Source organism: Cyprinodon variegatus, unplaced genomic scaffold (genome assembly GCF_000732505.1).
Source record: "Cyprinodon variegatus isolate N-32 unplaced genomic scaffold, C_variegatus-1.0 Scaffold1244, whole genome shotgun sequence".
Taxonomy (NCBI): Eukaryota; Metazoa; Chordata; class Actinopteri; order Cyprinodontiformes; family Cyprinodontidae; genus Cyprinodon; species Cyprinodon variegatus.
In genome coordinates this window covers 89,867-117,680 of record NW_015151697.1, presented here as the reverse complement: position 1 = coordinate 117,680, position 27,814 = coordinate 89,867, and the positions used below count along the sequence as shown (strand labels likewise).

Genomic DNA, 27,814 nt, shown 5'->3' with positions numbered 1-27,814 from the left:
CCTTTGTATTTTTTTACCCTCTTTATTTCTTTAATGCTATTTATTTCTGCCTGTCATTTTTACATTTCTGTATGCATTTCTGCCTCATTATGCAAATGAGGAAGGGCTGTGTCTTAGAGGGTCAACTTCTGCCCATTCCTTACTTGAGAGATGAAGGGGAGGTAGCCTGAATTTATAGGGGTTTTATTCAGCGGGCTTTGCACACTGTACCCCAGAGGTCCCGGAGAATCTGAGTGAGATTAGAAGGCGTTGGTCCTGCAAGAGATGTGCTGGAGAGCAGGCAGGCAGGGGATTAAGACTGAGAACTGCTGCACACAGCTTGGACGTTTTCCATGAAGATTAGTAACAAACTGAGGTTCACTGGTTGTCAGGAAAAAAAACAAAGGCCACATTAAAAAAGATTCACGAGAAGACAAATTTCAATGAGAAAGATATTTCTGGTTAGGATTTTGGTTGGAATACCATCATGGGAAATCACCCAGCGAAGAGAGAAGATCCTTCGCCTCTCATATTTTCAGGTGTGGCTGCACACCTGAAAACCCAGATCTTGCCCTGTGCATGTATGAATCACATATGTGTTTGATATATTTGTGAAAATTGAGACCGTTCTAGTGCCACATTGGATAAAAACCGTAACATAATCTACTGTAAAGGATAAAGCAAGAGAAACTGAAATCTCCACAATATTCCTATAGATTTATAATATTAGAGTTACTGTCTTGCTGCTTGCATAAATAATCACCACCAGGTTAGTTGCTTCTATTTTTTTTAATATTTGTGACATGTTTATAAGAATAAATGATACACCCTAAGATGGCAAAACCTTTTTAAAGAGCAGAAGAGAATTGAGAATTTTGGCTATGCAACATGTGTTTATTTAAATTTTTTGCAAACAGTTGTTGATAAGGTTTTTTTTAGGGATACACTACCAGCTGTCTAGTAGAGTAGTAGTAGAGGTGATTATCTGCATAGACTTAAAGCCTGAAGAAATCTTTGGTGTGGTAGTATGTGAGAAATCTGAAGCCAACCATCTTCTAGTCACTGGAATTTTTTTCAACAGTCTTTTATTCATGCTGCAACAAATATGGATTGTTAACCACTTGTTCTGAATAATAGTAATTGTTAATAATACGTGTTTTTCGTCATCAAAATGCTTGCTTACCAGATCTTCTGTGCCCATGTTCAGGAGTGGTGCTGAAGGGATCTGACTACAAATTGGTTTCAAATTGGATGGCGATACTAAGATAAATGCTTGATACCATTTTCAATACAAAGGCAACAGTTTTAAAGGCAATGTTTTATTTTATTTTTTCTAGTTAAGTGAAAAATATCATAGTAATGGACAGTAAGACATGTTTTAACTGCCTTAACCCCTTAGTTCCCACCACCCAGCCCCCGGGTCGTTTTGACGTCACATTTTGTTCCACATCTAACAGCAAGCTTATTTCTTAACGAAGCCTAGCGTGTTTTACCTCGTTACAATCAGGCGATCCTTAAGAAAATGACCATCAACTCAACTGTAAGCAACTATACTCCAGAAGGACAGATAACTAATAATCTGTCATCAATTTAGAGGTTATAACTTTAACTCCTTCTTGTTTTGTTTTCTTGTTTTGACATTCCAAAACATATTCTATCCTGGGATAAATGGGCTCAGTTTGACTGTAACACTCCACAGAATACTGTATTTTCTGTGAAATAAAATCCTTTGTCATAATAATCCACCAAAGCAATTTTTTGCCCAAGGAAAAGTAAAAATATCAATCAATTATCATTCATGTGTCTACTGACTTATGTCCACAATTTTAGACTCTCTGTGTTCTGTGGGCTTTTTCTCCAAAAATCAAGCATAAGCTCCTTTCTCAGTATCCAAAATACATCAGTAACGTCCTGCATGTAAGAAACACCTTCCCCCAGCGCATGCGTCACTTTACTCCACAAATCAGTGACCATTCAAACTTTCATTGATATATTTTGTTAGCCAATAAGATAAGCTTTGCAATCAAGTGTTGGAAGTGTAGTGGGGGCTTGAAAAGATGGTGCTTATTGATGTTTATAAGGAGTGAGAGGAGAGTAGAAATAACTGGATATGCACAGAAAAGGCACAGTCAAAACTCTGAAAGCTGAAAATTTGAAATATAAAAGAAAGTGCTTGAATAAAAATTTGTTTAAAGCTACATGCAGAAATGTGTTGTTATGTATGGTCAAATTATTAATGAAATTCAAATAATCCAGTTTGGCGCTTTTGATCGTAATTTGGATCAATTGTGCCAAATGGACCGTTTGCATACAAAAGAGATCACAGTTTCACACCAGCTGACTGCTTCTGGTCATTGACTTGACAGCAATTCCTCACACCAAGCATGCATGCAAAGGCCCTTCCACCACCATTGTTATTATAAAAAAAAAAACCTGTTCTTTACAACTAAAGGACTCTGCAATGGAGCAGCACTCATTTTTTGTTGCCTCACTATTTAGCAAATTTGTACCACAGCTGAATTTGTTGCAGTATTAGAACAGAGAATTGCAGGATAAGAATGGAGCGTTACATGATTCAGAACTTTGCAGCTGGGAAGGGTATCTTTGCTGGGGACCTCAGACCCACAAAATACTGTCATGTTTGTGAGAATAAACATTTTGGACAAAAAAACACCCACCAGAATTTTATATATTTTTCTTATTTTCTTGGTCAGTTCCCCTATTAATTTTTTAGGGCTCCAACCCTAAGCAAAAGATAATGTTTTAACCTTGCACAGAATTCTATATTTTTTTATATTTCAATCAGAGACAAACAGCATAAAATTGCTTTATTTTGGCTTTATTTTTAAATAAAATACATGAAATCATAAAGAAGATGGAGGTTGATTTTAGGAAAATTCTTAAAAGAGAACATATTGTGAGTTTAGAAATGAAAGAATTAAAAACACAGGTGGTAAAAACATCTGATATTAGCTATGTGGTTAAGTCCTGCATAAATTAAATGGGGAAGCCTTTGAATCACTTTTTTATTTTATTCAATTTGTATTCATACAAGTGAAAACCAAGTTAACAGTGGGATATTAGACTTGTTTATTATAAAACACAGTATTTTTAAAGAAATAGCTAATGAGGGTGTGAAGCATAGATAAAACATGATGTAAAAACACAAAAATAAAATGGTTTCTGCTTCTCTAATAAAGTTACAGACCTCGAACAGAGAATATTGCTAAACTCAAAACTGATAATCAGTCTAAATATGATTAAGATCACACTGAGCTGACAACAAAACAAATGCATTTTAGACACATTCCAATGAGCTGGTTTTAGCTTTACCTTGCCTGCAATGTGTCCATTTCTAAGAGTGTTTTAGTGCCTCGGAAGATAAATCAAACCCACCTTAACTAGGTCAGACATTTGAACACATTCAAAATAGATGAAGCTGTTCTTCTATTTCTGTAAAGGTCTGTGTGTTTGTCCGGAAGATTCTTCGCAGTCTGAAACACTCTTGAAGTAAAAAAAAAAGAAAAATCTCCCCTTTAACAAGATTCAGTTGCTTCCTGCTTATATTCTTTTATCTATGATTCATGTCATGAAAATGTATGTGGAGGACGATTTTTTTGGATTACAATAACAAATATTAGGAAGTTCACCAATTTTTTTTACTGTTTTATGCTTCATTTAACATTTTGATAGAATTCAGTGTTCAGCCATACAATTGGTCATGTCATAGTTTAAATGTTCATCATGTACAGTTTCTAGCACGTCAAAACATTTGACGATTTTAGAGAAAAGCTTTAAAAATCCCTCAATAGATGAGTTTGTAGAAGTGATCATGTAACTGACACTTGCCATTGTTGTTAAAAGATTTCAGCCATCAGCTGTTCTCTAGGTGCTTTAATGCTGCATGCAGACCTACAAAGCATTAAGGATAGTGATGTGAAGGATAGAGAGAATGGGATGATGCTGAGAAAGAGAGAAAAAGATACAGCAGTTGGTGTGTGTCTTTGTGTATATGTGGAAGCATGACAGAGAGAGAGAGAAGTTCCTTACGGCAGAGGATCCCCTACTCTTTCATATCTTACCAAGCGTGACTAACGCCTGGCTTTACTCTGTCACACATACATACACAGAAAAACACACACACACATCACCGTATACACATGTACCAGGATGCTGAATCTGCTCCCAATCTAGTCACGTTTCTCTGGCTATGCAGGACTGCCTGACACGCTAACGCATGACAGCGAGGGTGTACACGTACTTCACATCTCTGTGTTTGTGTGTGTGTTTCTGTATGTATGTTAGTCTCACTGTGGGTCTGTGGTTGTGGTCAGCGGGCAATCTGCAGGCGCACTCCTTATTAGGAAGGCACATGTCTTGATAGTCAAGCTCGAAGGAACACACGAATGCAAACAGAGATATTTTTAGTTTCTGTTTAATTCATATGTTTATTCATTCAGATATGTTCCTCCGTCATGTCAACATGAAAATAGAATTTATTAAAGTCAGGATTAAGTAAGTGTTTGTGTGAGTGAAAATGTGGATAAGTGCAGAGGGCAGGAGCATGCAGCGCTGTGACAGCAGTCTGAGCCAGGTTTCCTCCATGGTCTTAGTGCCCTGCTGGACCTGCTGCTCTCCAGATTATTTTCAGGAGGTTTTGAATAATTGCCAAGATAACACCGAAGAAAATGGTCATAGCCTAGAGGTGGAGAGGAAATAAACTGGGATTAATATCATAAGAAGGGTCGGTCAGTTTTTGGAAAAGTGTTCACTGTTGGCCTGAATGAGGTTAAAGTGTGGAGCAGTGGAAGTCGAGGTGGGAGGGTGTGTGTTTGTGTGGGGTGGTGGTGGGCGGGGGGGCATGTCTGTTTGAATTCATCGGAATTAGCTGTTGTAGTGTTCCCCCAGTGGATAGCAGCTGCCTACTCCCTGCCTAAAAACAGGATTTCAGGAATAGATCTTAGAATCGGCATTGGCCAATACTTGCATGTATTCGCTGATTGATTAGTGCATTCAACAGCCATGCCTAGAGGTCACTTAACGTGCTCGCATCCAACCACTTGATGTCCTTTCTAAATGTTTTTTGTGACTTTTTAATGAATGTTTGTTTTTTTTATTTGAGACTTGCATAGCATTTGTTTTCATTGTATAATTTTTAACATCTAGATTGAGAAAGAGAAAGCAATATCAGCTTGAAAATCAGCCCAAAAATCGGCAGCACATTTTGACATCAGTTAGATTGATGCCAAAATAAGCTGTAATGGCATCAGCCTCAGAAAACTTTATATAAACCTTCATATGAATATATAACCTTCTTTGGTCATTCTCCGGTTGATTAAAATTCTTTTTTGATTTAAAACAATCCTCACTGGACATGAAAGCTTTTATTTCAAAAGGCAAAAACTGAAGAGATTTCGTTTTCACTGCAGCTACTGACAGGAAGATGCAAAACAGGAATGTTTCTCCAAAAGAAACTTTTAGATCTGTTTTATTGGCAGCATCTAGATTTAAAGAAATAAATGCATGTTCACCAAGAATATTGTGTGTTCCAATTCTCTGTTATTTACCTGCAGAGAGGTCAAAAGGCAATGGTATTAATACAGTCTGGCTCTCTGCAGGGGAGGTGAATCTGTCTCATATCTTTGCTACAGGCTTTTTTTGTCTGTCTGATAGGAGTGCTATTTTAGCCTTGCTTGCTGTATCTGTAACTCTGTATGATTTAGTTACACCCTGAATTAGGTAAACAAGCCAAATGTCATTTTTTAAATGCATGAATATAATAGTAGGCCTTGCTTTTGGTGGTTTTATTCTGCTATGACCCAGAATCTTTTCTTGTTAATAATAAATCCAACATGTATTGGACATTGGACAGAGTATGTGAGGCAAAAGGATCATATGTGTTGTCATAAATAACCATATCTCTGAACAGTTACAACATTACATTTTCTCTCAATCTCTTCAGATTAAGTTTTCTCAAGAATGATTGCATAAAGACTGATAAGGAAATCTGGTTTGATACCTTTCAGAAAATAAAAGCTTAATTTATTTTTTCTGTCATTTTTTTTTAGATTTTCAATGTCATTTGGTTAGTGAAGGGTGGCACCAAAGTGGGTTTTCCCGATATAAGTTTTTCATTTCCGATAAAATATTAATTCTGCCCTTTTGAGTATTCACTGATATCGATATAGACGCAATACAATATCAGCATACATGCAAACATATAGTTAATGTTTATTTTATATTATAGGATGATAGAAAATGTTTGATCAAGTGATCTCTCTTAAACAGAGAACAATACTAAACATCAGGTATGAGAACCATTGACCCATTTCTTAGCAAAAAAAGAGTTACATAATCTTTGAACAAAAGCGGATAGTAGTGAAGTGTTTCTATGAGCTTTCTTATATCAGAGATTTTAGAGGCAGGTCATTAGCCCGATATTTGACCGACTTACAATATCAATACAGGATCTGGTCATCCCTAACCCAAAGTGGCCTTTATTAGCCAAAATGACATTCAGAATATTAATTTATAGGTTTTAACAAGCCTGCCAATGTAAAAGGTTTCCCCAAAACACACTCTCTTTACAAACCACTAAAGCCAAAAGGCTTAAAAACATCTTTTAAAATAGTTTTACCCCAAAATTTAGCATTTAGATTTTTTTATTGTATTGATCTAATGCTCTCATTTGGACAGTCCATTGTTTATTCACTTTCTATTTAGTGTTTAGAGTTTTGTTTCCAAAAACTGTACCAAAGGGATCATTGCTTTACAAATATGAATGTGACCTAGGAATATATGACATGCAGGAAGCTATGGAATCACTTTGAATATTTTTTTTGTGCAGTCCTACTATTCCTGCTGTTAACTTAGTTTACAAAAAAATATATATCTATAAAAGAACACTGTTTTAGAAGGGTTTTCTGTCAAAATAGGAAACACAAAACCTTTGCTAACTTTTCTTTTCTGGTAGTTTAGATTTATGCAATAGTGCCTTTATTGTTCTCTGTAAAAATATCAGGTAGCTGCAGCTCTTCCAAACTGCTTCTTCCAGACATCTATCCAACAAAAGGAATAGTTTTTAGCAAGTTTTTGGTCAACAACAATTCATCTTTCGCCTTCTTTCATCATAAAACAACATCATTCCCAACAAGAGAACCATATTTAAAATTATTTCAGAATGATAAAATAAGGACATGGAGCAGAATGTATAATTGTGTAAGCACAAGCAGTAATTTTTAGGACGGCATTTAGTAAAAGGACCAAAAGTTTATTTGCTTTTATTTATTTGTAGCTAACCAGAGTAGCTGCCATTAGCGCTCAGTAACACCTGACAGAAGATAAAAGACTGAACCCACTTTGACCAGGATGTGTGGGGAGATGACTGAGATCTTATTTGCTCTTTTCCTGACCCCTAGACCTCTACAGGTTGTGGATGGAGGAAAGATGAGTGTTTTATCACAAACATTTTTTTAAGGTTGCTGAAGATGTTTAAGGATTACAGTTTGAACTTGACTGTCTTTAATTTTTGGTGTTGCTTTTGCTGAATGTAATCTGTCTTGATGTGAGCCGTGTTGTATTCCTTTTATACTTAAGAGGACCGTCTGTTTTTGATAGCACAGATCGCATACACTAAGGTTGCCAAAAATTCAAAAACAAAAACTGTTAAAATAAAATCAAGACTTAATATCCTTTGATTCAACAAATTAACACGCTAACTCCAGGACATCATTTTTATTTACATATGATTCATAAATGGGCTTCCTCCTTGCTGCTTAGCCATCTGAATGGTACACTCACAGCTGGCATTAAAGCTTTCACCCATCCCCCATTAGGTTTCCTTATTCTAAGCTGTATACTATGTGTTTTATAGCAAGAGAGAGTGCCTTATACTTTATAAGGGATACAAAATGTAAAATGTTAAATAAGAGAGCAAAAAGAGACTATTCTTGCTCACTGTTTAAGGATGCTCGATCTGCAACTGAAAAGGGCATGATGAAATTGTACAGCTATGAGGAAGAGAGAAGAAAACTGTTATTCCCTGAGGCACTCTTGTCCTCTTCACAGTCGAGGCCCAGTTTTTTTTGTTTTTTTTTTCTCATATATGATGCTTGAAAACTTCTGCTTGGAGCCCTGTGTGTGTCAGTCGGGCGGCCATGCATGTAAAGAAAGAGAAGCTCAGGGAAACAATTACCTTCATGCTGAGTGTACACCTGGACTGGTCCATGTGCTTAATCTAAGATGCACTATCTAACATCTAATTACACATGCATGTGTGCACACACTCACGCTCTGTTTCTCTCTCTAAGGGTGGTTGTGGTTGTGACTTTATGCCCTTTTTTTACACTGTTCTAAATCTTGAATCTAGATCTAATTGAATGTAAATTATTTACTTCTGATCATTAACAACTCCTTTTATCTGTCTTCCTCTTCCCCTACGTCATACCCTAACCCATGTTTACTTCTTCCATCCTATCCTTTTTCCATGCCTCAATTTGGTAAATTTCCCAAACTTCACATCCCATCCTTATCACTATAGAAGTATCGATACCAAGAGGAAGAAGGGACTTCACCAGGTGTCCCAAGATTTCACCATCACACCTGCCATCAGCATCCAATGGGAATTGCTGGAGAGATAACCGATGGAGGGACCCTGGGGAGGGATGGCGGGACACTTGGAAGAGATGGAGGGACTCTTGGAAGGGATCCAGGGACGTTAGGAAGGGATTCAGGGACTCTAGGAAGGGATGGAGGGACTCTAGGAAGGGATGGAGGGACTCTAGGAAGACATGGAGGAACACTGGGGAGGAAGGGAGGGACACTAGGGAGGGACAGAGAGACCTGGAGGCGAGATGGAGGGGGCATTGGAAGCATGGAGCGAGAAAGGGAGCGATCCCTCGGGAGAGATGGATCCCTCATTTACCACGGTGACCTGCGTGGAGCGGAACTGGTTCAGGTGGCGGAGCGCCAGCTTTCTCAGATCCAGCATGTCCATGGATATGTCACTCATACACACATCGCACCTGCTCAGGTAACTCGGTGTGGCTTTCTGTGTTGCTTTAGTGCATCTTCAGTAAGTTTTAAAAATAGATTTATTGAATGGATTTTTTTTTTTTATCTGCAGCTCAAACTCAAATACGTCTTTTATCATTGTGGTGACTGCTACACAAATGCTCAATAAAAAAAAGGAAAATCAATGAAGTAGAATCCAACTTAATTCGTTTGAAAATAAAAGATTCACAAGTATATAATCCAAGTCTACTGTTAATATCCGGAATCATTGGATAAAAAACAACAAAAAACAGGTCCAGAAAAATTTACTGGGTTGAGACTAAGCTGAGACAAAATAGCAGAGAAAACAGGAAACCTGAAGGGTTAAATGGACAGCTTTATTGGGAAGCATCAGGACGACAGCTGGTGGGGAAAAAAAGAGAACCAAAGTACAGGAACAGATGTTAAACTTTAAATATAACTTTTCTGCTAACATTTCTATACTGTGGAAATAGGCTGAAGTTTCAAGAGAGACACTTGCAAAGGAGTATAGAAACTTTGTGCAGAAAGACCCTAAGTGCTTACAAATGCACTGCCTTGCTGATTTCTTTTACATTTCTGTAGAGTAAATAGTAAATACCCTGTTACCATGAGATTCATAGTGGAAAAGGTACTTACCCCATCACTTTTTGGGGTAAGAACCTTTTGATAAAAACAGCAACAAGTGTTAATGTGAATCTTCACCTTAGTCGGTTTCTGCCAGCTTCCCTTTCCCCAATGAAAATAAGCCGTCCCGCACTCTGATCCTCCCACTGCCATGTTTAACCATGGGTGGGGTGTTTTTAGGATTATGTCCAGTGTCCATTTTCGTACCACACAGATTTTTGTTTTATGGCCAATTGGTCTGTTTGAGCTGATCTGACACCTTTTTTCTACATGGTTGCTTTGTTTCCTATATGATCTATTGCAAACTGCAAATATGACTTCCTATGGGTTTGTTTCAGCACTGCCATTCTTTAAAACACTTTTTTTTTTTTTTACCTGCACACAAGTTGTGTATTTATATTTATCCTCCAGTGACCATGGCCTCTATAAGTATCTCTTGAGTTATACTCTCACTGCCTTGATGTCAGTGTAGGTGAATGGTTTGTTAAAGTATATGGATATTTATCACATTAAAAAACCCTTTTTGAGACTGTTCTTTTTAACTTTTATTTTTATAAAAGATAAAACCATAAATTAAGTACCAATGATTAATGACTATATATTGGTATATTTTAACTTTAAATACTACATCAAATGCATTTAAGGCTGGGGCTGTAATGGGATAGCTAGACAAAAAAAAGTTCAAGACCTTAGAGCAATTTTGCAATAATACAATGAATACAAATTCATATTTGTTTTACAACAAATAATTAGTGCTTTCATTCCAACTTCTTGTTTTAAAGCTGTACATTTTCCATTAAGTTAAAGACAGTGGATAACTTTCTGGAGTCAAGGGTATCTAAATTCCCCTTCAGTTCCAGACTTTGTCCTTCTACAAGGATACAATACTCATTGCAGAATTGGATAATGAGACCTGTCCCAGTTTTAGTTATGTAAGAATTCCTTCACTTTTCTCCACAAACTATTTGTCCACGTGTCTCTTTTTTTCCTACTGTATTTGTTTGTTTGTCTTTGTATTTTTAAATTCTCTTTGTTTATTTATATATATATATATATATATTTTTTTTTTTTTTTTTCAGAAGCCGCCCTTATACCATTGTACATGCCTAAGACTGCACACACCCACATTCAGTTATTATTTACAATAACAGGCTGTTTTTGCATGGCTTTTCTTTTTTTTTTTTATTTGGTCATTACTTGCACACAGTTACTAGTTGTTTTTAAGTTATTTAATGTAAGAATTCACTTCCTGTCATGAGGCAAATGGCTCGTAGGCTATCAGATTTTCATATTTTTGTCCTCCTCATCTGTTTTATCAGGCTTTACCTCCATCTTACAATGATGCCTGCCATCCCCCCACCCCTTTCTAAGTTCTGGCATCTGTGGTGTATTCTTAAGACAATCTGTCCCTTTGTTCAGTAGCAGCCGGTCAGTATCGGTTGGGGTAAATAACAGATTAGAATGTGGGTTTGTGACTTGCACTTAGACCTGAGCAGTGTTTGATTGTTCTTTCTATTTTTTATTTGATTCTGGTTTCTCATTGTGGCATGTTGATGTGAGATAGGGCAAGATACTTAAACTCAAGTTGCCTACTGATCTGTGTATCAGTGTATGCATATGTGTTGTGTCCTTAAAGTGCTGCATAAACACATTAATATGTTTGCATTTGTGGTGTTGTCAAACTGTTCGTCTTTGTACTTCATTGGAAGTCACTATCCACCATTTCATTGGTTGACAACCTGGAAAATTTAAGACAAAGGTTAAGAGTTTCATTGGATTGATTTGCTGCAAGATAATATGCTCTGCAGCTCCACCTTGTGACAAGATAAAGCTCACTCCAAGATAATGCAAATCGTTTAGCTGTGGTTCATCTGTACCCAATATTGGCAAGATTGTACGGCATTTACTTTAAAAATTAAGCTCAGGGGTTTTAAAGGATAACTTGACCTTTATCACGCCACAGCCTCATTATAACCATTATCATCAATGCTTTCTGCAGGCTGCTCTGTTCCAGCAGCTTATCACCTGTCTATCTGTATATAATCTGCCAGGAGAACTCTTCCTTATGCGGTCAGCATGTGTGTTTGCTACTGGGATATTGGGTTTATTTTGAGAATGTTTTCCCAGATGGTGAGTGTTTATTTGAATGTGTATGACCACAGGTGCTGGATCTGGCTTCGTTTTGTATGACAGATGGACCAGCCATCTTGTCCTCTCCCTGTAAATGTTCCTTTCTTTCTGTTTCTACTCACAATCATTCAGCTCATTTCCAAAACTGCAAATAGGAACATCTGAAAAATCTGATTCAGTTATGCTTAGTTGATTATCAAGGAAAATATAAATAAATTTTTGACCCCAGAAAGATTTTTTTTTGTTCAAAAATTGTCCTGAATTTGAGTTATATTATGAGATTACCTGGCTCTAATGCCTTGCTTCTGTGTTTACAAAACTGAAGTTGAGATCTAACCAGACCAGCTTTACGGGTGCACAACTTAAACATGATCTAATACTCAGCAGGTCATTTTTCTCATTGCTTTCACACATACCCTGTCTACCTCCACAGAATTTTTTTTGTTTTACACTGACTTGCTCTTGTTCAGCACCCAGAGGCTACATCAGTTTCTTTTTCAGCTTCCTTTTAATTCACTGAGCTAAAGCACAATTATTCCGACTCTTTGTTTTCGCTTACCAAGATATAACTTTATGTTCCAGCAGTTAATGCTGCAGTTAATTGTTTACGAATACATTATACATTGCCTTCTCAGGCAAAGCCTTTAGCCTTCCAGATTATGATGTAATAATAATGCATGAATTCTTTTGTGCTTTGATCTAACTAACTAAAATATTTGCTTACTTTAAGTCTTGAACTATTACCTGTATAGTAGTACAAATTTGGTCCTGGTCATACATTAACTTGTACTTATTGTCTAGGACAGTGGACGGATATTAGCTAATTTATTATTTAATTAGACCCTTTTGAAACTAAAAGTTAACATTATATTTTGCAATAGGAAAACAAATCCTAGATATATATGTTTTTTATTGTCATTGGTTTATAATCCAGACTGGATCAAATGATAGACCCCAATATTTGGTTAAGACTCCCTTAGCAGGTTGCTAAGATACCAAATACTTTTTGGAGCCATTAAAAAAAATCTTCTGGCATACTTTTAGCAAAATATTTGGCATCTCTTTTTATCAGATGGAGCAGCGTTCTCTTATGTTCCTAATATGAACCTTACTTTCATCATTTTCATAATTTATTTGAGTTTGAAGCTTTTGGAATCCTATGGCAGCTTATGTCTAAGCTTTATGCCATCATGCTTTATTCTTCCACAAACCAGGTTTGATCTGTGTTTTCATTAGGGGTTTAAGATACGATACGGTATCTAAGTGGCCCGTGGTGTGTACTAAATCTGAGTCTATATTATAGTTATGGATAATGTATTAGAAAATAAATGAAGTTGAATATTTATTCTGCTCAAGTACTTAATTTGAAATACCCCGATTAAGATTACATATAAATGTTAACAGTATGTAAACGTCTCACTGGAACTGTTAGCAGTTTATAAGGTACCATTTTGTACTGATAATAAAAGATTTCTTAAGTCTCCTGCAAATCAGTTGTTAGTGTTTCTTCTACAAACTATTGAGCTCTGTCTGTACATCGTAGGTAGAATCATCCGAGGTACCATTTGATGATGAGGTGTGGCCTCACCCAGAAGGTGAGAGGCTTAATGAGGTCCCAGCACCGCCTTTCTCCTCCCTCTATTCTCAAAGCCACTCCTACTATCAGGTAAACTTTGCTTTGTAGCCGTTGCATGCGTTCATGGTCTCAAGCGCGTCTGGTTCACATTAAATGGGCATGAAATTGCTTTCAAGCATCCATATTATTTTTTGTTTTTATGGATTTTATAAAACTCATCTAAATTTGTTCCCAAACTTTGATTTTTTAATATTTTTGCACTGTTTGACATGGTGCAGTTGCTGTGTGCTAAACAGAAGGGGTTAAAATTGTCCAAATGTTTTTGGGAGATTTTTTCTGTAGCTATTTTTGAACCAAAGTGCCTGAGGACTTGACAGATGGCAGAAGAAATAAGACATGAGGAAAAGATGACTCCAGAAGTGTTTATATTTATAAAGGAGACACAACTGGAGATAGGGAGCAATGAATGATATAAATATGTTTTTGAACCACCATCGTTTGTTTAGTGGTCCCAAAATCTTTTTTTTATATAAGGTTTGACAATTTAACACATTTAACTGTGATAGGATCCCCCTGTTGACATTTAAAAGTGGTACATCATTTGTCTCCAAAGAGAATATACATGTTGCACTTTTGTGTGCCTAATATTCAGGTGATTGGACTATGTTTTTATTATATAGAAAACTTGAATGATCTAGTTATTAAATGCAAATACAAAGTGCATGTAAGAGTTGTATTTGCTGGTAGTATTGATGTGATAAAATTCTGGTTATTTATTTTTTTGTTTCATGTGATGTGGTGTTGTGAATAGTTTTAAATAGTTTCTCTGTATATTTGCAAGTTTTCTTTTGAATAGGTCATTGAAAATAAATACAACCGAATTTGAACAGAATAGAGTATGATTACATTTTGCTCTTTTTTTTTTCTTTCTTTCTGGTATTTGAGGCACAATGACCACAATATATGACTCACCCACTAACTCCCTTAATCAAAACCATTTTCTGCTTTCCTTTCTTGGTGTATTTCTAAAACACATTTTTGTCAAAACTCTTCACACCTGTCTAATAAGCACAATTTTCATGACTAAAATGTCACATTTTCATCAAAAACTTACTGGCACTCAAAATTGCAAAAGCAATTTACTCAAACTTTACACGACTCGTCAAATGGGCAAACACCTGTCACAATTAGCTTTTAGATTTGAGGCAGAAAAGGGCCACTTGGAGGCCAACATTGGAATGCATGGAAAAATACAGCAGTTATTTTATCTTTTAATGTTTTCACATCTACACTAGATTTCAGTTTTATGGTAATACCATGTATAACTTTGTGTTGGTGTGATGTGTTTAGTTTAAAAAAAGAAAATGCCATACATCATACAATATGTACTTTTCAGTGTTTTCAAGTTTGCTGGTTTAAAAAATAAAAAATAAAATGTTTAAAGCACAATTACTGTCACATACTGTGCAATGGTTATAACAACAAAGAGAAAAAATATCTATGATTTCAGTTCATCATAGTGTTTTAATCTGAGTGTATTAGTACTCAAAGGCTTCCTATAATTGTTTATCTATTTGATGGTTTGTGGGTGCTATTTGAAAAAACGAAATTGGGTTCTAAGAGGAGTTAATATAATTTTGAAAGTCAAGTTTGATTTTGTCGGAGAATTGTGGGGGCTTTAGGATTTTTTTTTTATGTTGTGTATAATTCTGAGAATATGATGCATGTTTTTTAGAGAATCTAAATCTGTAAACGTTTGAGAAGAACTGTAACTAGTTTTCCTCACTTTAACTGCAGTAATAGTTTGTATTCTGCAGGAGGCAGCAGAGGACAAAACAAAGATTTTGAAATGAATTCACAAAACGGATTTTACAGGAGGCATTAAAACCTACTTACTGAAGCTCATTTGTAGCTCTGTATGATTTGCTGTTCTTGTTTATATCTAGTTCTCTATATTCTGAAGTCACCTAACTTGTACTCAGGGTTACCCTGTGTACCATTTAATTTAAGTTTAAATATAGAGTTGCTCCATTAAGACTTCAGAGGTGTCAGAAAAAAAACATTAGATAACTAAAAAAAATATGAAGACCAAGGAACAGGCCAAACAGGTCAGGTCTAAGAGTTGAAGAAGGTTAAAACAGTTTTAGGACATTAGAAAAATAGCTTAAGGCATGTAACAGATGGTTGTTTAGTTTATCATGCAAAAAAAATAAAATAAATGATTATCCCACTGCTAATAAATTAACATTTAATTGCCTATTTAAAGTGACAAGCAAGCAAGGGGAATAAAACAATCAAGAGAGACATTGTAATTTTGCTGAAACGACAGGAATCAAAGTCGCAAGTGGGGAAGCCATTTACAGGACAATTGTTAGTTTGTACAAACAGATATCTGCCATAAAGGCAAGCAAGAAGGATTGCATAGTCAAAAGAAGGCTTTAATACACCCTGTTTGTAGTTTTCCACCGGCTGTGTTGGAGAAACAGTTTTACCAACACAGGACGAGATTTATAGGCATCCTTTGGGTGCAGGCACATTCCTACTGGGATGCTTGTGTTGATGAAAGATGAGGTCCTCTTCGGGAAGATTGCTTTATGGGAACATCCTCAGTGATATATGTCAGGGTCATTCAGTATATCTTCAGATTACTTCTTGATTCCTGAAGAGGACACAGCAAAGGTTTGGAAGAAAGTTATTTGGTCAAATCTGAAATATTTAGTATACATGCAACAGGCAAGTGTGAGTCAAGACTGACATTGGATCTCAGCACATCTGTTTGCTTCTCTTTACAAGAAACATGGTTGATAGTCAGAATTGATAAGAAGCGGATGTAAGTTAAGTACAGCATAACATTTACATTAAATATTTTAAAGGCTGCTGAAGATAGAAGATATTTCTAAAGGTTGATCTTCCAAAAATATGATAACCAGAAAACATGCAGTCATAGCTAAAATACAATATTCTTGGTTAACCAATTTTGTTTAACAGAAGAGCTCAAAATTTGGACCAATATCCAACAAAAAACGTGTGCCAGGTTATGAATGATTTTTCAATTCAATTTGACCGAGATGGAGCAATTTTACAAAGAATAAAGTACATTTTCAGTCTCCAGATTAGCAAAACTGTTAGAGAGAAACATATCTCAAAAAGACTTACAGCTGTAAATGAACCAAAAGGTTTAATATAAAGTCCCTGCGTCATGCACAGATAATCACAAGTCTATCTTATTGTTGTTGTAATATCTGCTTTATATGCAACTATTGTGAAATTAGTGCCATTTTGGCAATTTTGGAACTCTTGTTTTTCATCATCTGCATTTAGACCCATTCACACATTTCTTTTTCTTAAGACTGGTGTTTATATTTTCTTTTTTAAATGAATCTAGTTATGAAGTGTTGCATTGAGGGAGTAAGGTGTTGCTGAACGTTACAATGGATACACGATTGCATTGCAAATGAGAATTTGCAGTTTATTTTCAACATATGTTACCATCTCCAGGCTGGGAATGATGAAGAAGGATATCTCTAGAGTGTCTCATTTATGCTCTTTATGCTCATTTATTCACCATAAATCTTTTGATATATAGTCCTGTAATATCACAAATGAGATTCTCTTTAGGTCTGTAAAAAACACAGAATGGGAGTAACAGAACTGTTTGTTTGGATTATGTATTTGAGACTGTTAAATCTATATGTAAATGAACAAGGGCTTTATATTCACTTTCACAATTTTGTGATGCAGTGCAGTGGGACAGATTTCTCATATTGCACCTGTTTATTTGGATGTCCATTTTATTTGGTGATCTGATTAGAAGGGATCAGTACAGGCAGCAGAGACACATTCTAATTCATGGTGTGGACCAACCTAGAGTTTATTTAGTTTAAGGCAATCTATTAGATTGCTCAAACTGAAACGTCTCTGAAAGCTAACACCCAGACCAATCTTTAAAATAACTCGCTGGTAAAATTGATGTCTTCTGCAGAGGCAGAAAGCTGCAAAACTGTAAAGTCGGATTTGTTTTCCTCCCATACCGCGAATGCAGCAATATGTTCACTCTGAAACATCAGTGGGTTTTACTCATTAGGATAATGCAGATAATTAGAAAGGAAGTAATGGAAGAGTGGGCAAGGGAGTGGCAAAAGATGAGATGTAGAGAGAAATACGTGCAAGCTAATGCAGAGTCAGACTGGATTTGTTGCTGTGTGCTAACCATTCTATCAATCAACTAACTTTCCTCTTCCTGGATGATCTACTTTTCCTCCTACTCAGTGGAATTAAGAGCAAATCGAAGTGTGCACTTGGTCATCTGATCTAAAACTCTCAAAAGTAACCAATATCTGACTTAATATTACATAGAATATACAGTATATTTTGAATCATTGTATATTATTTAATTTATTGTATTAACAGTATTTGTTAGAATTAGGTCGGTTTGTCTAGAATGCCCTATAAAAGGGCTTCTACATTCAACTTTTATACACACCACAAAACCTATCTGTATTTTATTTGGGTTTTATTTAAGAAAAACACAAAGTAGTGCATCATTTAGAAAATAGAGCTAATTTATGTTTTGTACAAATAAAAAGTGTTGCATGTACTTCAGCATTTATTTGAGTCAATATTTTGTTAAACTGTCTTTTGTCCCAGTCAAACCCTTAAGTCTTTTGGGGGCTTCTCTATCAGCTTTACATGTCTAACTGGATTTTGCACATTTCTCTTTGCCATACAGCCAAATTCATTGAAACATGTGTGCAGTGCATATGGAAACATGTAGTTTCCAGAACACATAATCATAATTGCTCATAATCTAAAAAAAACGACTGTGTTCTAGTTGGACCAGGGCACCTCCTTGCTGCAAAACCTCTGTTTCTACCATTCATGCATCAAGGCCAAAATTGTAAAGGGCATTGATAACAGTTGCCTTGTCAACAGATTTCCTCACCTGAGTTGTGGATCTTAGCAACTTCTGCATAGTTACTGCAGTTTGATTGATACTTTCTTTGCATGGGCTGTCAGGTTAGGAATGGCCATCCCCTGGTTGTTTCTAATCATGCCATATTTTTATTTCCATTTTCAGATGTGTTCTTCAAAGCTCGTCATATTGTTTTTTTTGTTTTGTTTGGTTTTCTTTATTTCTAAGCTAAACATGATTTAAACTTCTCCACAACTTCTTACCTGATCTGTCCGATGGGTTGCTTGGTTGCTGTGTTTTATTATTATTTTTCTTGCGTTAATGCTCTCTGTCAAAGTTATCATGCATCATCATTAATCATGTATGTTAAAATCATGTATCTGCTTAATGGCTGCAACTGACATTTTTTCATTAACCGATTAATAATCGGCAAGCAAAAGGTTCCTTAAAGAAGACTTTTTATGAAACTAAAACATTTCCACTTCAGGAGTTCTAGATAGAACATATGGACAGAAGAAAATGTTTTTTTAATCTTAAATGTATAATGTTTACATATTTTTCTTACAATTTAGGTATATTTGCTGCTCAAGATGGGTTACTATGTCAGCTTAAGATGCGTTTTTAAGTCTATACTCCAGTTAACGCTTAGTCGAACTAAATTAGTTGAAGATTGTTTTAATAATTAATTAATCACGATTAATCCGTTTAATTGTTTCAGCCCTAATCACTTACTGGTTAATTTTAAAAGAGAAGTGACTATTCAGGATTTAGTGTAAATAGATTTAGAATTATATAGGTGAGATACTTTTGATTTTTGTTTTAGCTGCATCATTATCCTTCCACTGCTATACATGCAGAACTACTGTTTTTGGAGTAATGATACGTTTCAAAGGCTTAGTATTCGTTTATGTTAGTATAGAGAATCAGTTTCTTTTTTTTCTCTGACAAGTAGTTGTGTCCTTATAATATCTTCTGCTTTTCATTGCCTGCTCTACAAACTTTTTGGTATATTCTTCTTTATGTTCATCATATACCATTGGAGCTTGACATAGCTTTGCAAAGTGGTTCCCATTAAAATCTGAAAATGCTCTAATGGACAGCCTGGGGAGAAGCCAAATAGTTGGGAACACTGCGCAGAACACAGAAAAGTTGTGTGGGGAGTCTCCCCCCCTTTCCTTTTAAAATTTTCAGGATTGATCTATAAATATTGATAATGGTTATATTTATTAGAGTAAATTATATTCTAATGTTTTTGTTCGGCTTTTTCCAGTCTAAAATACTGATTATAAGAATATGTTCAGACAACAGTTCTTTACTGTGTTTGAGCTTGTCTACATTAAACAGTAGCAGTAGCAGTCAATGCTTAACCCACAGGGAGAGCAGGGAGGAGGGCTTATAATTTGTGTAACAAGTAAACTCAGCTTTTTCCTGATAGACTGCCACTGGCACTGTCTACCTGTAATGATAGAAGAGAAAATTTGGCTTTCTCAGCAGTCTGACATTAAACATTTATGATGTGTGCTTTATTTAATTGCTTCTGAAATATTGATAGAGTTGGCATTCACTCGCTGACATTTGACTTAAAGGAGACAAGAAAAGAAATGCCTGAGTGCGAGAGGTGCATTAAGAGTTGAGATATGGTCAGGGTGAACTGTTGCTGCATCAGCCAGCATGTCTTTAACTTGCATTTTTAGCTTGCTGGCTGCAATACTGCTTGAATCTAATCAGATATTATTTGTATAATGCATTGAGAGATGACAACAAAACGATAATTTCTTCAGACTTTTATAGAATTCCATGACAATTTTATAAAAAAAAATCATGATTTTCCTTTAGCTATCGTTGTATTAAGCCATTTGCAAATAAACTGTGAAAAAAGTCAGATACTTCTGAATTTGATTGTTCACCAATATATGGAATTTTTTTTTTGAGGGCCAAATTCTGAAGCCAAGATTGCTTTCAGTTTCTCCATTTACATGAAACAAAATACAATTTTAACACATCTTTTACTAGTTTTAATGTAAAGATAAAGAAAAAAATCAGCCTATTAAGAGGCCACAGAAAACAATGGAACGCAAATGGAGGAAGGGGTAATCCATGTACCTTAAGTGATCTCAAGGCATGGCTGCTGAAAGTAGTAATGAATCAGCAAACACATGCACATGTCAGCCTATACAATATGAAAGAAAAAAAGTGGCATAAGCCGCAAATATAGGTCAGCCTGTGTATCTATATGTCTCCAGGCGGCAGGATGCCTTTATTTCTAAATCATGACTCTATTGCTTATTTTCTTATCAAGAAAAAGCTGGATGGAAAACTATTGTATAGCCTCTGTGTCAACAGATAGCTGCAGTTTGAAATCTTAAAAAAAAACTTCCATCCATATATCCTACCTAAGGCTTTCAATCAGTCTAAATGCTTCTTAGCATGTGAGATTGGGAGACATACTAGTACTGAGTTAAGGAGTCTCTGTGAGGAGAAAAAAATCATAACTTTTATGATTCATTTAAGTATATCCAATAAACATGATTTTCTAAAAACACAATCAACTCCAATTATTATTTTTTCCCCAAATGCCTTCCCAGACTTATTAGAGAATATATAAATAACAAAACTGAACATTTTGTAATATCTTGCATAATTAATTTATCCGTCCATCCACCATCCATCCATCCATCCATCCATCCATCCATCCATCCATCCATCCATAAACACAATCCTGATGGACTGATATATAATTGATCATTTATATGAAAAAGAATACAGGGCACTGATCGGAAGAGAGATATAGTTGCTGGTAATGGATTTATTTTTTACATTCATAATGTTGTTATGGAACTGCTAAGGCTACTTTCATGGAGTAAGTATCACTATCAAGAAGACACACACTGTAATTGTATAAGAGCTTATGAATTTAACAATATGGAGGGGGCATTAAACTCCTGACCCTCTTAATAGTAGGTGACTGCTGTAAACCACATTGGGCATGTTAGAAAATGCTACAGAACACTTTATGAACATATCAGTTTATCAGTTGAGGTAGACTGTCTTAAAAAGAAAACATATACAATATTTTTTATGTGTTAAAACACTTTAAAATAGGCGTGTGATATTCTCCAAATGAGCAGCTTCTTTATTTTAGCCATGAAGATTGGTGTGTAGGTGCTTATCCTCAAACTGGAGGGCTGTGACTGTTTCAAGATTGATTTGAAGGCAGTTTCTGTCTTTCCACATGGCCAGAACCCTGTCAAGGGATATAAGTAGTCAAATGTCATAAAAAGTCTCACAAAGTATTAGGTCAATGTGGAAAAATATATGAATAGAGTGACATTGCAGTCTGTGTGAACTTATTAACAGTTTTCTGTATACAGGTTTAGAGCAGATATGATCATTTCCATCCTGATCTAAATATACTGTAAGTAGACCAGTCAAACACTATTATTCACATCCTGCATTCAAATCATGAAGCTCTGACCAGAGCTGCCCACAAGATAAACTCCGCCCTATTACTTGAAAAAGAACTAAAACCTTCAACTAAAATTACCCTAAAATAAAAACAAGGTCTAAAAATATAAGCTTTAGTAAATAAAAGTGTTACAATAAATAAATCTTGGTAAATGGCATGTACCTATATAGTGCCTTTATTCAAGTCAGGAGACTTGACCAAAGCGCTTTACACTACATTCAGTCACCCATTCACGCACACACTCACACACTGATGGTGGCAAGCTACATTGTAGCCACAGCTGCCCTGGGGCTCACTGACAGAAGCGGGGCTGCCGTACACTGGCGCCACCGGGCCCTCTGACCACCATCAGTAGACAATGCAGGTGAAGTGTCTTGCCAAAGGACACAACGACACTGAAAGTTGGAGTCGGGGCTTGAACCGTCAATCCTTCGATTTCAGGGCAAACTCCTACATCCAACGCCATTGTCGCCCCATCAATCATCAATCTTGAAATAAATCTTAAAATAATTCTTCAAATTGATAAATCAAATCTTGGACTAAATAAATTTAAAAAATGACTAATCTTAAAATTATTTTCTTAATATCTGGATGGATTTCACAGGGAGATTTAATGGAATTGTTTACAACTAAATTGGTGGGGGCTACATTGCCACTGGATTCCAAAGTTTGCCCAGCTGCAGGAGCGTTTCCAATTTGAACCCCAGCTCTGGCTCTCTCTCATGTTGTGTCCTTTGGCAAGGCACTTCATCTGCATTGCCTCTAGTGATCAGATGGCCCAGTGGTGCGTGTGTCTGGCAACCTTGCTTCTGTAAGTGAGCACCAGTGTAGCTGTGGCCACAGTGCAGCTTTCTACCATCAGGGAGTGAATGACTGAATTTAATGGAGTCCTCTGACCTGAAAAGGTGCTATATACTGTATACTGTATAAGTAAAGACCATAGCAAATTTATTTTCAATTTAATTGCTTAGTATCATATGGGACCTTTTTTTTTCCGAGGGGAATTCAGCTACAAACTCTACAAAGCTCACTTGTGTACTTTCAATATCGGAGAGCAAAATTTAGAATGCTACAGTAATTAGTAGGGAAAAGATCAGCTCATAAAACAGGCATTAGATGAAAAAAGTTGATGTCGAACTGAAAACTGATTAGTTAAGACACATCATACTGTGTAGAAGTTTTATAAATATACTGGGTGCAATTCAAATGGAGGCCAGATCAGCTAAAGGATATGCTACTTTTCCCAGGACAGACCGTGTTCCAAAGCACAAACTAATATGGATAGCAAAATCCTTCGCAACATTTAAAGTTTTTCTGATGAAAACCATCAACAGTAAATCTTGTATCCCTTTACATGTGTAATTAGCATTGTCTGCACAACATATGATCATTTAGAATACATTTGAGTGCCGGGTATAAAATGGACGAACGTAATTCACGTATATGTCCTGGGCGATGATGTTTTATGTTAGGATTTTGCAGAGAGCTTTAAAAAAATTTGAAAAGAGCAACAATAAACTGCTAAGGAGGCTGTTGTGAAATCTCAAATTCACAATCTGTGGGGCTTTTTCATCCTACTTAGACTGATAGACCGGTTCATTAGTGCATTCAGCAGCCATGCCTTGAGATCATGCGAAGCACAGCCATTGCTGCTCCCTCTGCTATTAGTTGTTCATGTCTTTCGTTTGATTTGTTAATTTTAATTGTTGGCTTAAATTGATAATTTCATAAGATGTTTTTTGAGCATTGTATCATTTATCATGTAAATGAGGGAAGAAAAAAATATATTTTATCTCCAAAATCGGGCCACCAAAAAATTGGCAGCACATATCGGGGATTGTTTAAAATTATGTCCAAATTGTCTATCCCTATGTCCCTCATAAGTAGCATATTCACTGAACAATGCTTTCTGTGTGATTTTAGTTTCTATGTATGTTAGGTCAGAAAAAGGTTGGAAAAAATCAAACAAAAAAATTATCCTGCCATACTTAAAAATGATCTGATTCAGATTAACACCCAATTTTTATGTTTCTAAAATAATATAAAGACACAGCTTATATTTGGCTTTTATTTAGTTAATTATAACACATTTTTCTTAGCTGCAGCGACAATGTCAAAGTTTATTTGGTATGTTTCTTGTTCTTCTTGATCCAGATTGCATGCTGATCTGTTTGTCTGAAAGAAATGTATGCATGATGGACGTTTTGCATCAAACATTATGTGTACACAGTTTAAAGTTTGTCTGCAAGTCTTTCCCTTTATACTGTAGTGGCTTTATGTATCATCAGATGATAGTTTTAGAGGGACATCAGCTTCCTGCAGTAATCTTTGCATGGATGGATGGGTCACAATATTTTTCACACTTCTGAGCTAGCTCACTTTAGAAGTCCAATGGAAAGTGTGAGAAATCTCATCTAGCCCAATCTGAGCCAACACCTCATTAGTCAGGCTGTGCCAGGTGTATTTCAGGCCTCTGTAAGCTGTTGCTATAGCAACCGTTCCCACAGTGACACAGGAAGAAGCTGTGACAGGGTTCCTGCTCCACCTGTGGCTAATCCACCAGGAGGCAAAGATAGCAGTGCAGGCTAGCTCTGTGTTTCAAATGTTTGTGCATATTTTGAATTATTATGATTAAACAAGTCTGAGCTCCTGCTATACTGCTTTATTCATCTTGTCATGATAATATTAAGGATATGTTAGGTGGCAGGCAATGGGGCTGTTTCTCATCTCTATTCAGTTCTGTTCTCAGTAATAGCCTGTTGTTTTTTGTCTATTTGCTTATTTGTTCATATATATGCTTAGGTGTGTAAGAGAGGAGTGTGTGGGAGAGCAGGGTGCTGCAGAGTCGGAAAACAGCCTTAGGATAAGATAGCTATCTTCCACAATTATGCACAATCCCCCCACACACACTTTTAAACACCAAACCTATTGCCAGTTGCATGCATACATTTTCCATTCCACTCATGCACTCATTTATTCCCATACAGCTTAAGGCGTGCTGCAGTGTCAGTTGTAATAGTTTTTTTTTCTATTCCTTTTGTGTGGATATTGCTTTTTTTTTTTTCAAACATGCACAGCTGTGTTCACACAGATAGTTATTATTTATTTGTCTGGACTATGCTCGAATTGGCTTTTTCGCCTGTGCAATGTTGGCCTTTTAAAATTCTTTTTTACCTACGTTTAGCTCAACCTGCAACAGGCATTTTTTTCCTCTGTGTGCATGGATGCTTAGGGTGATTGTATTTAGAGTAAAAGACACAGGGTGTTGTTACATCATTGGCTGACTGAAAAGTAGAGGCGGGGCTTCCACCAGTAATAATATCTGACAGTAAGGGAGAGGACAGCATCGGGTTGCAGCTGAAATAAAAGACTGTAAAAGACAAATTGCTGAAAGACAGAGACTGGGGGAGAAAATACAGGGTAGGTGGAGGCTACGTAAAGAAAAGAAAGGCGACTGAACAATATGCTGAGTGAAATGGATAAGAAGAAAGACTTGGAGGAACAACAGAGATGTAAGAGAGAGAGAATGAGAAGCAGAAGAGTTGCAGAATGATTCCTCCTGCCAGCCACCTACTTCAGATGCTCTCATCCTCGCCTGTATCTTCCCACCTCCCTCATTTCATCGGTTCAGCCACCCATCACGCCCTCCCTTCTTCCTCCCATTTTTTAATGGGAGAAGGCAGTGTGACAGGGGGAAGATTGACTGGTCTTCTCCTTGGATTCAGAGAGAAGGAAGGTGGGAGGGAAAAGAGGTGGGGTAGGGAAAGACGGGGAGTGAATTCCCCTAAATAATCAATCCTCATATACTGCCGGTGCTTGGCCCTTACTCGCCCTCACTTTATTTTTTTCTGACGAGAGGCAAGAACGAAGCCGAAGAGAGGAGAATCTTGATGCTGAGGGATGTGGATTCTGGACGTTTCACCTGCACAGAGAGAGACGATGGGATGATGGATAAAATCATGGACAACATTTGGTGATCGGATGGACCAATGGGTAGACAAATTTTCAAAGGGAGAGAACCTTTTGCTTTATTTCTAAGTGGAGTCAGTCTACCAGCCTTGGACTTTACACTCTCCTCAGCATCTTCTCTCCATCTGTTGACTGCTCTATCAGCACTACAGGACCCAAAAAAGTGAAAGATTTATGTTTTTGAAATGTCTCCAGTGAAAACTTCTATAACTAACAAAAGAAAAGATAATCTTTAAAAGGTCATTGTTGGACTATAAAATTGTCTGCAACACTTCACAAGAGGGGAGAAGACTCAGAGGAAGCAACGCATGCAAAAAATTGGATATGAAACGGTGGAAAAGAACTGCGACATAAACTCTAACTTGTTTACAGAAGGAGCTGACAGCTGAAACTATGAACTATATTTTTGGTAACAACACCCTCTACCCTCGCAGCTCCAGGGTAGGAGGGGCATCTGGGGGTCAGGGCTCAGGACTAGGAATCAAACAGAAGTTTGGACCCAAGCGGGGCTCTTCGGAGGAGCTGGCACCTCCTCATACCTCATCTCCATCCACCTCCTCTCCTGCCTCCTCTTCCCCTTCCACTTCCTCTTCTCGCTGGCACCAGCTCCTTACTTTCTTTTCCAGGAGGAGCGCCTTCACTGACTGTATCAATTCGAGTCAGGTAAACACGTCTGTTAGAGTATGTGATATGAATTAAAGTTTAGATGCCTTTTAAATTAAGTTTGTGAACATCCAGTTTGTTTATTTTTGCTTTAAATACGGAGGTGGTTGAGACAGTGGGGAGGATGGAAACTGAATCACGATTACTTTTCGGGTTTGGTTAAGATTTCTGATTAGGTTGTCATGGAAATGAGCCATGGCTTAGTGCTACAGTGTAAGACCCAAAAATATAGGGTGTTGCCATGGGAATGATATCATTTAGGTAAGCAGCCTTAATACTCAAAAATTGAAATTTAATTTCACCATATAAAGTCTGTGTATGATGTATGGGAGACAGAGAAAGTCGATTATGATACTAACAATGTTGGATAGCATTTCAGGTTTCGGAAGCTTTTTGGATAATAAATAATAATAAAACACAAGACAAATGCAGATGACTTTTTTGGATTTAGCAAAATGTATATAAGGTAATACAGAAAAAGATAAGAAAGGGAGTTTTCCACTCCACTGTCGCTTAAAGCATGTTTGGTGTGAGCGATTGCTTTCAAGTCAATGAGATAATGCAACCATCTGGTTTTCCTTTGGTAGAAAACTAAAAAAAAAATGTGACTGTATGATCTGATTGTTTTGTACCTCTTAAGTGCCTTGAGATGACATGTTCATCGTGGAGCCATCTATAGGTGCTCGTTGTCCAGTTTTGGGTTCTGATTCAGTCTTAAATATAGATATATTATTTTCTAATACTCTTGAATAAAAAATATATATTTTTTTTGTGAACGAGTATTGTATAAACAAATATAAATAAACCACATATGTACTTATATATTTTAAAATCATTCTAACCTGTATCGATGTTTTCAAGTCCAGTAGTTACAGTAGATATTTAGGTTAAAAATGTAATTAGCTAAAGAGCCGCTAAATCTGAATACAGAGCGTTAAAAAAAATATAAAGTTGTGAGATCAGTGCACGGCTGTCCCCAGAACTTAGCAGTAAGTATTTGGAAGATTGGAAGAGTTACTGCATCTAGTAGTAAAAGTCTAAATTCCTTATGCCAAAAATATTATTATATTATGTATATTATTCAGAAACAATTGTAACACTAAATTAACTAAACAAAATGAATCTGAGTTTAATAATTTACTAACAAAAGTAGGTAAAAAGATATGATATATACTGTACAACTTTTCACAGTGTTTAGTAGGAATCCCAGTTTTGTAGACGGTAATTTAAGAGTAAGCCAACATTTCCAAATTCTATGTGCTTCTCTGAAAATAAAAGTTAATGTTTAAAAGGTTCAAATAAGCATCTTTCTGTAATGCAGTCCATGCTCTTGTTGCTGCCAAAGCTCCTTAATGCTTTTCTGTAGAGTATCCTGTTGACAACATTACATTTGCTGCTCTCTAAATGTTTCTTATGTAAACAGTTCAATTCAGTTTAGTTTCTGTTCAGCTTATTTTTGTAA

At 36.3% G+C, this 27,814-nt stretch overlaps 1 protein-coding gene across 1 annotated transcript in view; it reads left to right on the top strand.

Annotated features, from left to right (window-relative positions):
• Positions 1-27,814, top strand: part of LOC107102374 (disks large homolog 1-like) — a 92,003-nt gene that overhangs the window by 30,061 nt on the left and 34,128 nt on the right. Inside the window, exon 5 of the mRNA XM_015401658.1 lies at positions 13,310-13,432. Coding sequence (XP_015257144.1) covers positions 13,310-13,432 — 123 coding nt within the window. The remainder of the gene's footprint in view (positions 1-13,309; positions 13,433-27,814) is intronic.